General features: G+C 39.7%; 1 protein-coding gene across 3 annotated transcripts in view; it reads right to left on the reverse strand.

Moving 5' to 3' along the window:
* SPHKAP (SPHK1 interactor, AKAP domain containing) overlaps positions 1-15,481 on the reverse strand; it is a 119,177-nt gene that overhangs the window by 80,865 nt on the left and 22,831 nt on the right. For all 3 annotated transcript variants that reach the window (XM_037029252.1, XM_037029251.1, XM_037029253.1), the window contains exon 3: positions 12,689-12,791. In XM_037029252.1, the coding sequence (XP_036885147.1) occupies positions 12,689-12,791 (103 nt within the window). The remainder of the gene's footprint in view (positions 1-12,688; positions 12,792-15,481) is intronic.

Raw genomic sequence — 15,481 nt, forward strand, 5'->3', positions numbered from 1 at the left:
TATGTTCAAATACATTTAAGGCACTAGAGTATCTTGGTTGCAGCAAAATAGGTCAACAAAAGAAAGCAACTGTCACTTGTCAGAGCAAATGAATTATTCCTGCCCTAAATCATCCTAAAACACAATGCACTTGGGCCTTTCGGGAAAGGGGTGGGCTGGTTCAGTGTATATATTTTTTGAAACACAGAGAGGCAGAGATGAAGGTGCCAAAAAGCATGGGCCTGACACTTGACACTGCCAGGTTCCCAAAGCTGTGAAAGAGACTCTCCCCATGATTTGTCCGGGAGGACAACGGTTCTATTGGATTCCTTACGGGAAATGAGTACAGGAAGAGTAACCTGTCTAGTCTTCTCCTTTAAGGGTGCTTTTTTGGTTCCTATCTTTAAAATAAATAGTAACCAAACTATACACCGTCCTGCCCCGCCCTATGTTAGGAGTGAGGAAAAAGTCAACAGCTTACAAACCTGACTACTCTGCAGAAAATGCTAGAAAGACACTGGCACTTGGGGTGCCAATCCCGAATACTGAGTGGCAGAGTAAGGAAGTGGAATTGGAAATGGAACCTAAATCTGTGAGTGCCCTTTAAGAGATGTTTTGAAGAGAGCTACTTCGTTTCATGAGAGTATTCACTGATTATGTACCCTTAAAATTGAAATTGTATGCATCATAATTTGAAAAACATTGCACTATATTACACTGATATTTAAAACAAAATAAGTTTTTCCCATGTGCTTTATAAATATTTAGAGATTAATTATCTAGAGGTTATATTCTTTAAGTATTGACCACGTAATACAACATCTATTGAGAAATCTCTGGGTTAATTCAGATAATCTGAATTTAACCTCTGGATTTATGTGGTTAAATTTCAAGGCTAATATACCTAATGTGCTTAAAAACAGTGCTTGGCACGTAGCAAGGGCTCAATACACATAGGCTAACACAGAAATGATTATTCCCCATGCCCAGGCTTAGAGGGGTCAATAATTTGTCTAGTTGGTGGATAACTCGGATTTAAGCCCGGTACTCTGGCTCCAAAGCTGCCATTTGTCAGTGCTCCACTGGAGTTGGTAAAATCATGGAATTTCTCATTCTTGACTTCTACCAAATCCCGGTCTATGCATTTACCCCTCTCTTTTTGGGGGCCCTGGTCTGGGTGGTCAGGAGGGCTAAATTCTAGTCTCGAGCCTACTGTCTGTGAGTCAAGGGGCCCACTAGCTCTTAGACTAAGTTTGCTCTCTTCGAACAATGAAATCAGGTCACCTGAAGGTAGGTCCCTTCTACTCTGGACATCCGGTAATTCACCCCTCTCTCCTCTGTTTATTCCCCCATCCTCCCTTTTCCCCAGTACAGGAAGAGCCACATAAGCCAAGAGAATAAAAATGCAGCTTCAATAAACCACATAGCATCACATGCAAAGCAATTGTAACCCGTAAAAAACTTTTGTTTAATGGTTTAGACAAACTATTGGGAAATGAAGAATACTTGAAGGAAGAATATGTGCTTGAGAATTTAATGATTTTGAAGCTTTATAAATATCATTTTCCCCACTGACAAAGTCACTTTCTGCTAATGGCTCATTTATTTATCTGCTATTTTTAGTTGCAGGTTCACTTATTGGAGAGCTAGAACATGCTGTGCACTCACCAGTTTGAAATAATAACAGCACGTTTCTCTTAAAATTTCATGAGTGTCCTAAATAATAAAGAAAAAAAAGTTCTTCTGCTCTATCTTACATTTTCCTTTTTTTTTTTTTTTGTAGAGAAAACCAAGTTGCGAGGATTTAGTATTGATATGGAAAAGGGTGGGTGAAATAGACTCCTAGTAACCTGGATACAGCCCTAAATATTGCTGAGCAATGCCTACATTTTGAAAGTAATTTAGATTGGGGAAGACAGTAACTTATGGTTAGTCATGGAGGTTTAGAGGCATAACAGAGACTCTATCCCATCTTATCACTACCTGAGTGACCTTGGCCATGTCCTTCAACCTCAGTGAGATTTAGTTTCTGTATCTATTACAGGAGGACAATTCAAGTCACTCCACAAGGTTGTTTCAAGGCTCAGGTAACAAAATATTTGTAAAGGGCTAACTTTTCCTAACAGTGTAGGAAATTAATACGTGATGGTGATTATTACAAGAATGCAGTAAAATTTCGACAATACCTTTTCCACCTTAACCTTTTCCTGATCTTGGCATACCAGTTGGCAGATTCCCCTTATTTATTATTTGTGATAATTTGCTTTCTTCCTGTGTTTCTCCACTTGCTTCTCTAATCTCCTCACGTCAACATTCTGTCAACAAAGGTTTGTTAAGCTCTTTGATGTTGGACACCGAGAATATTAAAATGAACAAAAACCACTGTTGTCCTTTTAGAAATGAATCTCTAGCAGGAAGAACAAGAGCTCACAGAACTGTGATAAATAAAGCAGGTGCTTTGATGAATGGCAGCCAAGGTCAGGTATCACCCGGGATGGAGTGGTCAGTTCCACCTGCGGGAGGGGTAACAACTGATCGTGCACTTGACCAGAGTGTTGAAAGATACATCTCAGTTGTCTGGGGTGTGGGTGAGGGTGGGGAGGACACGTCCCTCTTTCTAACTAGCTTGTCCTCCTCCGATGCCACGTTACTCTTTCCATGCCCCTCAGTCATTTCCGTCAGAGAGTTCACTAACTCTCATCCACCTGGAAGGATGACTCAGTAGCTTCAGCTTTGAGCTATTGCTACAGCTCAGCTTTTCACTTTTCTCACTGTTAATTGTGACTCTTGGGTCTCTTGCTGTCACCTCTGACTCTGAGTCTAAACTCACAACATAGCCATTCGTTCCCCCATTCCAGTCCCTAAAAGCAACCTGACTCCCTGGCTTCCCTAATGCCAGAGACCCGCAGAGCAACTCTCCAAGTTACTCTCATGCCATCTGGATCTATTTCTAGTCTTATGTTCTGCCCTCCACAGTTCAGTATTTTCCTTAATTCACTTAATATTTGAGTGCATACTGTAGACCGGTCTCTGGCTAACATACCAGATTGTGTTACCACAATAGAACTGATCCCTATGTTTATAAAATTTAAAATCTGCTGGGGAGCCAAACAGTAAATAAAGGAACATTGAAACCCACATTTGAGTGAAGACTGTGGTTGGTAATATGAGGAAATTCAACACGGTGCAGTGACAGAGGATGAAAGGGGTGGGGGTGACATTTCGAAAGAGCGGCTAGGGAAGGCTGGACACCCACAGGGACCAAACAAGTCACATTGTAAACATCTCTCTCTCTCTCTCTCTCTCTTTCTCTATCACCCTTACCTCCCAGATCCACCTGGCTCACTGAAACCAGGATAAGGGCCAGGTACCTGAATTCTGAAGGCAAATGTTTCAAGTTCCAATATTTTTCCTTAATTAACTGTGCAGCCTCAGGCAAGTCAGCCTCTTTGAGACTCAGTTTCCCCATTGACAAAATGAGGGTGTTGTTACCCCTCACCATGAGGGATTACTAGTAAGCATGAAAAATAATAAATGCACAAAGCATCAAATTATTTGAGGTGTTAACAAGTAGTAATTATTATTATGAATATGGTTGCTGATGTTATATAATTCTCTCCCAAGAATTTAACCCCAATTGATTAATTGACCCAATAAACATGACTGTTTTACTTCTAGTCCTGTTAGACATGAGGCTCAACCCCGAGAAACAAGGAAGAAAGACAATACTTGCAGTCGGCAAGCCCACAGTTTTATGGGGTGATTGCCAAATGTTGGCCTGGCATTTAAAACAGACCCTAATTCAGCTCCCTCCTGCTAACCATTTCATGAATATTTATTAAGCTCCACTGTTCAGGATATCATGCTATGCCCAGTTTAGGTGTTCTCCAGGCTTCATCTCCAAGTATTTCCCCGCCCATACCCTCTGCTACAATCTATCAGTTCACTAAAGAGCTCGCCTCTCTTTGAAACCAATATCCCCATGGATGTCATTTAGAGAGGCTGAGTGTTTACCTGGGCCAGAGTGCATCCTGGTGTGGCAAGAAATAAACCAGGCGGCTTTACCGGCAGTTCCAGACAGCTGCCTGCTTCTCCTGTGCAACACAATTATTTGTATCCTGAGAACCACCTTTTATTTCCATGCATTCACAAGGATGGTGTGAGAGCACCCAGGATGACTTGGAAGTTTCAAACCACACTTGTTTATTTCTGCCCTATCACACAGGTGCCAGCTGTCTGGAGAACGCTTTGGAAGCGGATTAGAGCTTTTTCCACATACAAGTGGTAACTGATTTTGAGTCTCAAGCACAAAATGCAAGATTTGCAAAAACAGATATATACCCAGGGAATGCAACTATAGTATAATTTTTGTAGTATAGTATAATGAGTGGTCAGCAAGCATTTAAACAGAATCGAATTAAACATCTAAGTAAAACAGTTGATTAATTGCTATTTATAATTAGCATAATGCTGAAATGTTGATACATGAGAAGAATGGGATTTTTAGTTCTATGATAAGCAAAATGTAAGAAAAATTATGCATGTAGGAGAACATATGATGGGCATTTAGGCCTGCCACTGGTTTGGGATGATTTTGTATAGGTATGCAAAGTATAGGTGGTACAGAATTTGCCACTGGACAAAGGGACAGCAGATTGAATGGCCATGTATCACTTGAGTGTTAGTAGATGTCTCTGGCCTTTGGCAATGATAAGAAAGTGGTAGTTCTCATGCCTCAGTCTCTTTTCCCTCCTTGGAAAGAAGCAACTGGAAACAACTACCTTTTAGGTTGTATGGGAATGGACACATCACTTGCTAAGGGACACACCTTAGCTTCTTGGATGCTCCCCAGCCTGGAGAGTAGGAGTCCTTGTAGAGGTCTTTCAGGGGTGTCATTCTCAAAAGGCAGAGATGAACCTAGTAAATGTGGGCTCACAAAGGAGGGGCTCTTTCTTGGGGATTCATGAGCTAGAGGGGCCCGTTAGAGGGCCATTCAGATGTGTCTGGGCTGTGTCCTTTCTTCCCACCCTGAAGCCAGCAGAACAGAAAGCTGGGCACTTTAATCAGGGCAAGCTTGGTGGGAGCCAGGGTGCTATCAGGACTGGCGGGGGCATAGTGTTTACTGCAGAATACAATGCAGAGAGGGTTTCTTAGATGGGGTATGAGAGGAAAGAGAGAATGCCTACAGGCTCATCTTAGGAAGCAAGGATGGCAAGGTTTTTTTAAAATATCCAGAGATAGAAAGGAGAATTTTGAATGCCAAAGTTGATATGTAAAAGAATGTTAGACCCCTTCCCTTTCTAGCTAAAGATATTCTGCACATAATATAAAGGTCTGGGGTAATGATAAGAATTCAGAAAAAAATTACTTGCCCAATTCCAATGGTACAATGCCACCCTCAATTCCATAGAATGTTCTAAGCTATTCTGGGCTCTCAGAGTCCCACTTTTTGACTAGAAAGAAAAGGAAGAAAAGAACAGACATGGCAAGAACCTTCCAGGAGTTCTTTATACACAGCAAGGTCACTCGAGGAGCCGAGCCACAGAGAACAGAGTAAGACAGCACATTGGAATCTTAAACACTAGAGCAGTTGCTGGTGGCAAAGCGAGGTGGAGCTGCAACCCGGACAGAAGCCCTTGAATACACGGACTCTTGGAATAAGAAGCGGAGTCATGGTCAGACTGCTAAACAAGCCAACCGATAGTTTTAAACAAAGGTTCCCACATAGGACTCCCCAATCCACATCTTCCACAGAACAAACTCGCATATGCAGCCCCGCCTCTCTGTTTCAGCATGGACCAGGCTCCCCTCAAGGCGGCAGCATTTCGACCTGTTTTTGCCGACGGTGGAGGAGATCAGTCCCCCCCAGAGCCCTTGTTATCTGCATGTGGCCTCTGTGCAGCCAGGTCTCCTAAACGTCAGTGTGTTTCAGGGTCTAGGGGAGGGGTATAAGCAGCCAGGGAAGTTGCCTCCGGAGGGAATTTTGTGGCTGGCTCTTTATTTTTTAAATTTTTATTGTTGTTCAGTTACAGTTGTCTCCACTTCTCCTTCATTACTCTCCCCCTGCCCTACCTACCCCCACTTCCTATTTTCAATCCCCCCGACCCTGTTGTTCTTGTCCATGTGTCCTTTTTACATGTTACTTGACTTGACCCTTCCCCTTCTTTCCCCTGTTATCCCTCTCCTCCCTCCCCTTCAGTTACTGTTGGTTTCTTTTTTATTTCCATGTCTCTGGTTCTATTTTGCTTGCTTTTGTTTGGTTGATTAGGTTCCACTTATAGGTGAGATCATATGGTATTTGTGGCTGGCTCTTTAGATGCAGCTGGGCTGAATCTGAACCACAAACACCTTTCTGTAGCTTCCCTCCAAGGCTCTTGCCCCAGTGACCTCAGTGGTACCACCACTCACGGGTGTCTTGGCCTGAGCAGTCAGCATTTGTTCTATTTGACTTTCACTGCCATAGAGTCCCACCCATCTAGGCTTCCACGTGGGTCTCACCGGTTTTCCTCTCTCCTCCCATTGTCTGCATACAGGCCTCCCCTCCCCTTCCCCCACGCCCCCATCACATCACCAGTGCCTCTCCTGATGTCCCAGATTCCAGTCTTCCTTTGCTCATAGGAATCATCTTTGGATCTACTGGATTTGCGTTCATCAGCTATCACTTTTACTAAGACAATTCTCTTTTTTTCTTAAAAATCTCCCTGTTTCTTCGATGCCTCTGCCTATTTCTGCAGAAAGACGATAGCACCAAACACCCAGCCGTTTGTTAAAATTTGCATAGGGCATCATTCTCTGGTATTAGAACATGGACTTGAAGACCATGGCCAGGTTGCTCAAGCAGACAAGTGGGCTTACGGAGCTGTGAGTGTTTTATACTCCCAGGGGAAAAGCTAAGAGTCTTCTTTCTATAAAAAGGTAAATATGCTCAATTGTGCTGATTTTGTCTTTAATTTTATTTATTCAATTTTATTTTTTTAATTCTTCCATCTTTTATGGAAATGGCTTCTATGTATACAGACTATTATAGCTATTTTATATCATGTTCTTCCTGAAATTTGAGGCTTTGGCTAAGAGCAATACAATGGTGACTAATAAAAATGTCCATAGAGATATGGGTCAGACTGTGCAAGAGCCTCCCAGTTTGAATGCCTGAGCCTGCGCACATTAATTGAATTGCTTTATTTAGGTACATATAAAAAAGATATGGGCTTAGAGGGAAGTGCATTTTGCAGAATAACAGGAAGCATTGAGGGGCATCCATTCTGTCATTCTTTAGATATTCCTATGTCACTGTCAAGAGCAAACTGAAGTCACTTTAAAGGAGACCTGTCATAGCAAAGAATGCTCTCAAAACTTCAAAGAGCTGTTTATGAGACATATTAAGATCAAATTCTGCTTCAGCGAACCTGACGTGTTTTCAGTCTGCTGCCTTTGATAAGTCCGAGATTAGGGTGGACTTCATTAACATGACATGAAAAGAAGATATTTGGAGTGTTGATTTTGCTCCAGCAATTCTTTCCTTGCACAAATCCCGTTCAGAGACTTGGTTGTACTATATCACAAATAGCAAATCTTCAGACCGTGAAGTAAAGCATGGTTTGGAAATGTCCAGCTACTGTGAGGATATGACATTTACTAAAATGCTTCCAAAGTAGAGGAAAATCTAATGGATATTCAACAATGAGGGGACACTGGGTGTTGGGTTCAGATTAGTTTTAAAATTCTATTTAAATGAGGTTTGCCCTGTGCAAAGATCATTTATTCGGAATCACCTAGTATTTTTGAGCATTAATTTTGTCTGCCAGTGGTTTACACACAAACCTTCAACTCTAAGTTACTTCTGAATCAGAGAAGTTACATCACTGGCTTAATATCACATGGTAAGAAGAGAAATCTGAAATCTAATTCAGGTCCTTAAATTCCAAGTTCAGGTTTGTTACACAACATTCAACTGCCACTCTAGAGATAACAGATTTTGGTTTATTTTAAAGAGCTACAAAGACCTTTCACTTAGTGTTTACCACATATACAAGGATAACATTTATAATCACTTAGCTCCTTGAATGCAAAATTCCTATGATTCACTTGAACAAGGGTGGCTGTATTGTCTGATAAGACGGACTGGCCCTATAAGGATAAGGAACACCAGGCAGTGTCTGTGCCAGAGACAGCTCAAGGGACACCGTGGGAAGCTCTGGTGTCCACTGTCCACCAGCAGCTCTTTCTCCCTCAAGTTTTCCTGTCATGTTTTGAAATCCCATCATTGTAAATGCATTACTTTGGGGAATCATATTGCAAACATTAAAACCTCCCCCAGATTTGGTGCTCACTAAATTACAGTGACAGAGAGGTCAGCCTACATTCTCACTTGGGTGGATTGACCATGTCTGCTTGGAGCTTTGGGACAGGTGGAATTCTGTGGTCACATCCAGGTTCCATAGGTCCAATTATCAATGTCAGTTAAGGGGTGGAGCAACAGTACTCGTTCATAGGTAAGTAAAAATGGATTTTACTTGTTATAATTATACTAAGCTATGCAAATCACTAACACCTCACTGTAAATTTATCTGATAACTTTCTTAATATTAGAAATGGAGAGAAAGATAATTCTGAAGCTAACGCCTGGATAACTACATAAGTTATTGTGCATACCAGAATACTTTTGAGAGCAAAAAGGGAGTCTATTAACAAAACTCCAAGACAATATATAATAGTGACAGGGTGGCATGGTCACCCTGGCTCTCAGGAAAGGCAGTCCCCCACTGGAAAAAATATATGCTAAGGAGTTCCACCTTCAAATAAGTCCACCAACGTCTCTTTCTCAGTGCTATGGCTTTTTCATAGCTATGAATTCCAGTGGCCATATCTCCCCACCAACAAAGAGAAACTGAAGCAATTACATGTGGGTAGGATTCCTGAAAGCCTGAGAGATTCCCTATGAAGCACATGAAAGAAGTAAAGTCAATTTGCAATTTTTTTCAGAGGCTGATTATCCAACTAATGTATTATCTTCTGGACCTCTGTTTCATTTCTTCCACCAGTTCATTGAATAAAATATCAGGACTGATAAGAAGATTTGATAGGGAAGAAGGTGAAGCTATTACATGAAATGAGTTTGGGGAATTACCAACGGATTCCAATTATTCATATTACTTCTACTAAAAGTGATCGACTGGGAGGAGTGGTGATTCAGCCGGACAACCTTGCTATTTCTAAGATACAGCTGTCCTTGTTCTTTTTTGCTTCTTTGTACAGAACATACATTAAATGTGCATTTATGAACACATAGATCCTCATTTCTCCTGTCCTATTATTTGTGATTAACAATTTTTTAAATCAGCTTGCAGTAATAAAATAAGGACATTAAATCATTCCGTAGTCAATGTCTTTTTACTGGATGGTCTATAGATACAAAGAAGAAAATATCATTGAGGTATGGTTTTAAAGGGAAGAAAAACTATTACAACCCACATGATATGTGATGAATTGCATGTATGCCTACTAAGCTGTCTTTAAATGCAATTATTAAGTGAGCTTAAGAGAATATTTAAAATGAAAGAAATGCACTATGAAATTTAAAAAAATGCATTACCAGTACACAAAGGTGTTGATTTTATAGTAGCCCTTTTAAAATTTAATTGGATATTCTTTTTATTCATTCAAATCTTAATCATACTCCAAAATCCAAACTAAGGTCCACTTCCCTGTTGAAGGTTGTTGCCTATTATAGGTTCAGAGTCTGCCTTTGTTCTTAGCTTTTAATGCCTATAATACTAGTTGTTCACCTAGTTTATAGTAACTTGACTTATTACTCTATAGTTATCTTACATAATTATCTTTTGATTTTTGAATTACTGTTGAATTTTCACAGGAGAAACCAGCATTATCTTCCAAACTACACTGTAAATTCTTCAATAATGGAGGTCATTTATGATCTATCCTTATATCTTTGTCCAAGATCCTACAGAATTCTGATCCTCAGAATTTAGGTTGAACTATGTGAAATTGCTGAACATTTTATCAATCTGACCCATAAAAAAAGAAAATTTCATATGGTTTAACCTACAAATAGGTGTTCTAGAAATAATTATGTGATTATTTGTGGGATTGAATTGTGAGATCAATGAGGGATTAAAAAGTGGGATTGTATTTAAAACTTTACATTCTTATTTGTAAACATATTTATGAATCTAAGTATAAAATATATATGTACTCATGAAGTCCTTTAAAATAGATGATTAAGTCATGATTTTAACTTTTCAAGTAGACATTCAGCCCCAAACAGTTCTTCCAGTAACTTTCAGACCTGATTTTTAAAGAAATTAATATGATTTTTTCTTTTCCAGGCAAATAACTCTATCTGAAATAACAGATCATAAAGTACTAACTCTAAGTGTAGTAATGGTTATATTCAATTATTTTCTGGCACTGTATAGTTGCTGATAAAATTATTCTGTAGAATATTAGTAATCTCTATTTTGAATGCTTACAATATGGCAGACATTACTCTAAACATTTCACATCTGTGTTCTCACGGAAGATGAGTTCCTTAGTTTCTTGGCTGGAAAAACAGAAGATGGAATTCTTTCCCTCTTCTTTTCGCAGATGAGCAAATTGAGACATGATGAAGTAATGCAACGTGTTCAGTATCACACAGCTAATAATAATAGAACTGGGTGTCAAAGTCATGCAATCTGACTTCAACCCTTCTTTTAAATACCTCAGTGAATCTAACCAATAGGAATAAAATTATCTAAAAATTAGAACATATTAGAAATTGGTTAGCCTTGTGAACTGTATAGCATCCAGTGGAGACTTCGTAATTTGGAGTAAGAGTTGAATAGAATATACCTTATGCTTGGAGACCTGCAGTTTCAGTTATTTTGTAAGCAACTCAAAATCATTTTGAGTTATAGTATGACAGTTTCCCGCATTAAAAACTGGAATTTGTAGAAGGGAAAGAATAATAAGTCATATAACACTTGAAAATAAGGCCCCTTAACTAATTAACAGATTCATTTTCATATTTGGTTATGAATACAAGTAAGCAAATACTTTTGTAAAATTATGTTTTTTGCTACTTTTTAATAATCAATATGTGTTCTCTAATGCAAGTATTTGTTACTTGAAAATTATACAAAATCACACAAGCAGAAAATAAATAAGGCTGCTTAACTGTGTACAATAATCAATAAATAGGTTTATGTACATATATAATATGCATCGTATACGCATATACAATACATTTTGTAATAAAATTTGTCTTAATTCACATCAAGTATTTTTTATAATTTGATTTTTGTTATAATAACTTGTATAATCCAGGGTTGTTTCCTCTATTTTTAGATGAGAAGAAACATGTTTTCCTCTGAAATTCAGCATCAAACTAATGAGCACATTATTGGGTGGAGAAGTGGGCGTTTTGCTTCAAGTTTCTGGGCCTTAAGTTGATTGGCTGGAAAAATGAGGTTATTAAATTAGATGATTTTATGTTGTTCAAATGATGACTCTCTGCAAATGTTTCACAGCAGGATTTGTTTATTAGTTTTTTTAATCATTATATGTATTGGGGTGACATTACTGAATAAAATTATGCAGGTTTCAAGCATACGATTCTATAATATGTCATCTGTATTTTGAGTCGTGTTCACTCAAAATCAAGTTTCCTTCCATCACCATTTATGTTCCATGCCCTCTTCTCCCTCCCCCACCCCTTTCCTTCTGGTGATCACCATATTGTTGTCTGTGTCTATAAGTTTCCTTGTTTTTCTCTTAATCCCGCCACCTTTTTTTCCCATTCCCTGTTTTCTTCCTCTCTGACAGCTGTCAGTCTGTTCTTTGTGTTCTCTGTATTTAAAAGACTGTTTCTATTTTGCGTGTCCTGTTTGCTCATTAGATTCCACATGTAAGTGAAATCATGTGGTATTTGTCTTCTTCTCATTGGCTTATTTCACTTAGCATAATACTCTCCAGGTCTACCCACTGTTGCAGAAGTCTATAGTCTAGGGTGTGCAATTTTTTTTAACCCTCACTGGAGGACATGCTCATTGGCTTCAGACAGAGGGGAAGGGAATGAGGGAGAGAGAGAGAGAGAGAGAGAGAAAGAGAGTGAGCGAGAGAAACTACAATTGGTTGTCTCTCACACATGACCTAACTGACTGGGGATCAAATCCACAACCTAGGTATGCGCCCTGACTGGGAATCAAACCTGCTATCCTTTTGATGACGCACCAACTAACTGAGCCACATTGAACAGAGTTAGGAGGTGTAAATTTGTGTCTCCTAATAAATAAGCTCGGCACACCTTTCTTTTAAAGGAAATATCTAAGGAGAATAATCATGGATTTTTCTTAGTACAGACTTAGGAGTCTAATATTATAAGGTGAACCATTCAGAGCTTGTGGAGGCTTTTCTGAATGGAGATCCAAGAAGCTGTTCCCCATGGCTGAATGTGGGAAGAGCAGCTGAGAGGAAGTTGGCATTGAGGTATTGTGTCCCAGGAGGCTTATCATGTTCCAGTCACATCTTCCTGAACTTCTTGAGTTTTCTGGTCATTTCCATGAATTAACACTTTAATGTCATTAGGGGTTATCACAAATTATGGGCCATTCTGTTATCATTTCTGCTTTAGGAGAAGTGCTTGAAAAGTCAAACTAAACTAGTTCTCGAGTTCAATCGGGGAGAAGAAGGTGCTGTTGGGCAAGGTTACCTTCTTACAGGCTGTGACCGAGCTCCCCAGGCTGCTTCCCGAGCTGCTGGCGCCGCCCTGCTGGGCTGCCGGAGCCTCACACATCAGTAGTGGCTCCGCGTTGCTGTTTGGGCCCAAAACACAAAAGAGAACATGTTACTCCAGTGAGCCATCTCCATATTCAGACAGGAAGAAGCACTATGGGGCTTATCAAAAATCATCTTTCGAGACTGGCTGACTGCTGCAAATCCCCTGCTGAGGTTTATGGGTTGGCCACACTTCTGTCATTGGGGGGCCGCTGAGAGCTGTCCTACTGCCGATATGAAACCGCACCCCAGTGCCTGGGGGACACCATGATCTGCCCGGCTTGTGGCTCCGGCGACTTCTTTCCTTTTATTGTTTTCTTATTTTAATTTGAATTTTCCAATTACCATTGACATTCAATAATATTTTGTATTAGTTTCAAGTGTGCAGAATAGTAGTTAGACAATGATACGTGATATTTCACAAAGTATTCCCCCAACACGTCCAGTACCCATCTGACACCATGCATAGTTATTACAATATTGTTGACTATATTCTCTATGCTGTACTTTACATCCCCAGGACTATTTGGTAACCACTTATTTCTACTGCTTAATCCCTTTACCTTTACCCCCCATCACAATGCCCCCACCTCTGGCCACCATCCGTCTGTTCTCTGTATCTATGAGCCTGCCTCTGTTTTGTCAGCATCTTTTCTTAAACAAGAGGTTTTACAACTCAGGTAATATCTTTCCATCTCTACTCATTTTATTTTTTTTTAATGAGGGAAAATATAACTTTCATCAGGAGGTAGGGTGGTACCATGAAAAGAATGAACTTTCAAAAACACAGATCATCTCTCCTTCTCTTAATGGAAATATATTTGAGGTGTCATGTGTGAATTTAAGGTGTATGGCATGTCAATGACTCTGGCCACTAGAAAGAAATGGGCATTGTGTGATCAGGTGCCCTCTGTATCCAATGCTGCCTGGAGGCGGAGCAGGATCCTAGCTCCTCTGCGTCCAGAGTTCTGGACCTCACGTCTCTTGCCCATCTCTATCCAGTCTCGGTGGGTTGGACTACACCCAGGGCTGTGTCAGCACTTTCAAACACTTAAAATCACTTCTCCACCCTCAAGATGTGATAAAAATTGAAATTGTTGCCAAACCTGCTTCTCATGATCTGATTGGAGGTTTTAAATAAGATCAGTTTAAACACAAAAGCCCTCTGAATCTTCAAGATTTCAAAACATTTCTTTTCTGAAAATAAAATTTGGATAAAAATGTACCGATATTTCAAGTCTATGTATTTTATTTTTGATGTTCACCACATAGAACATGTACAATTCATTAACACACATGTTTGAAACATCCTAATGATTCCTTATATAATTATCAACCCAACATATAGAATTTTTCTCTTAAAATAAGCACGAAATACATTGGTTAAACAAGCAATGTATTTATTATATATAAGATCCAAATTAGTCATTTATTACTTTGTAATTAATTAGCCGTAAGTCAAACAGTACATGAATGCAGTCTGTTAGTATTTCCTTTATTGGTTACTGTGCATAGCTCTTTAAAAATGACTGTGCTGGTGGTGCTATGTTACAGATCACCAACTCAGGTGAATATTGGGCAGAATAATTCAAGAAAATCTGTTTCAAATTTTTATATATTATTTCTGAGTAACTGCCACCTGAGAACTAAAATGAGCCTAATTTAAATAAAAGGATATTGCCGTGGTACCTCTCCTTAACTGAGAAAAGAGGAAGGAAGGAAGGAAGGGAGAGGAAGGGAGGGAGGGAGGAGAGAATGCCTAGCTTTTCTGGGTTTGTCTCTTCATTGATAAATCAAATGTTTGGAGTAAATTCTTCCAAGCTCTAGAATCTCTTGTAAAATATCATAGAGGTCCTGAGTTTTTAGCCCCATTTTTACCAGTTTCCCATAATGTGGGACCTATAACATTTTAAGCTGCCATTTAACTGTGTCTGTAACTTAAATGTAACTGCAGATGACCTTCTGAATGCTTTTTAGCCACAAGATAGGTTGCTTTTACTCAAACACCAAACAGGCTTGAAATCATATGCACATAAAAGATAAGACCATAGACCAAGCTTGGTCAGGAGGTCAGGGAGACAAGCTGAAGAGTCCACACAACATGTGTTCTGTTGCTCTTGGGTCCCCTAGGCAGCTCTGGTGATTTAGGGAAGAACTCCCATTCCAGGACTGTGTCTATTGTTTGAATACCTCCCATGTCTCTTTACAGGGTTAGCAATCCTGGGAGTGGGAATTAGGCAGTATGAGAAGTAAGGTGGAGACAGACCTGATATTGTATAAGACAAAGCAAAAACAGGGCCCCAGTAATCTCTGATCACTCTAGAGGGGAACCATGTTTAATGAGGGCGGAGTTGGGTAGGTCCCAAATCTGGGTGTAGTGTGAACACAGAGAAAAGGAAAAGCTCACCTATGCAAATTTCTTCTTTCCCTACAAAGCACATTGTATACGACTTCAAGTAGGCAAGGTACTATAGGAATTATTATATACAAAAAAGCTTAAGAACCGCTGAGCAATAAGGTGCTAGGAAGACAGGGCAAGTCTACCCCATGAATATCTTGGTATGAAAGCCCTTCTGGTAATAAGAGGGTTGTTAAGATCCTGCTTAGAAATGAAGGCGAGGAACGGAATTTCAAAGTCTTGCTTGCCTTCCGGGCTTACTCCATTTTTCCCAATGCTAAGTCCGTATAGCATTCATAAAACATTTTTTAAAATATCTACTTGCTTATT

Source organism: Sturnira hondurensis, unplaced genomic scaffold, assembly GCF_014824575.4.
Source record: "Sturnira hondurensis isolate 20B ecotype Veracruz unplaced genomic scaffold, ASM1482457v3 Scaffold0020237, whole genome shotgun sequence".
NCBI classification, from domain to species: domain Eukaryota; kingdom Metazoa; phylum Chordata; class Mammalia; order Chiroptera; family Phyllostomidae; genus Sturnira; species Sturnira hondurensis.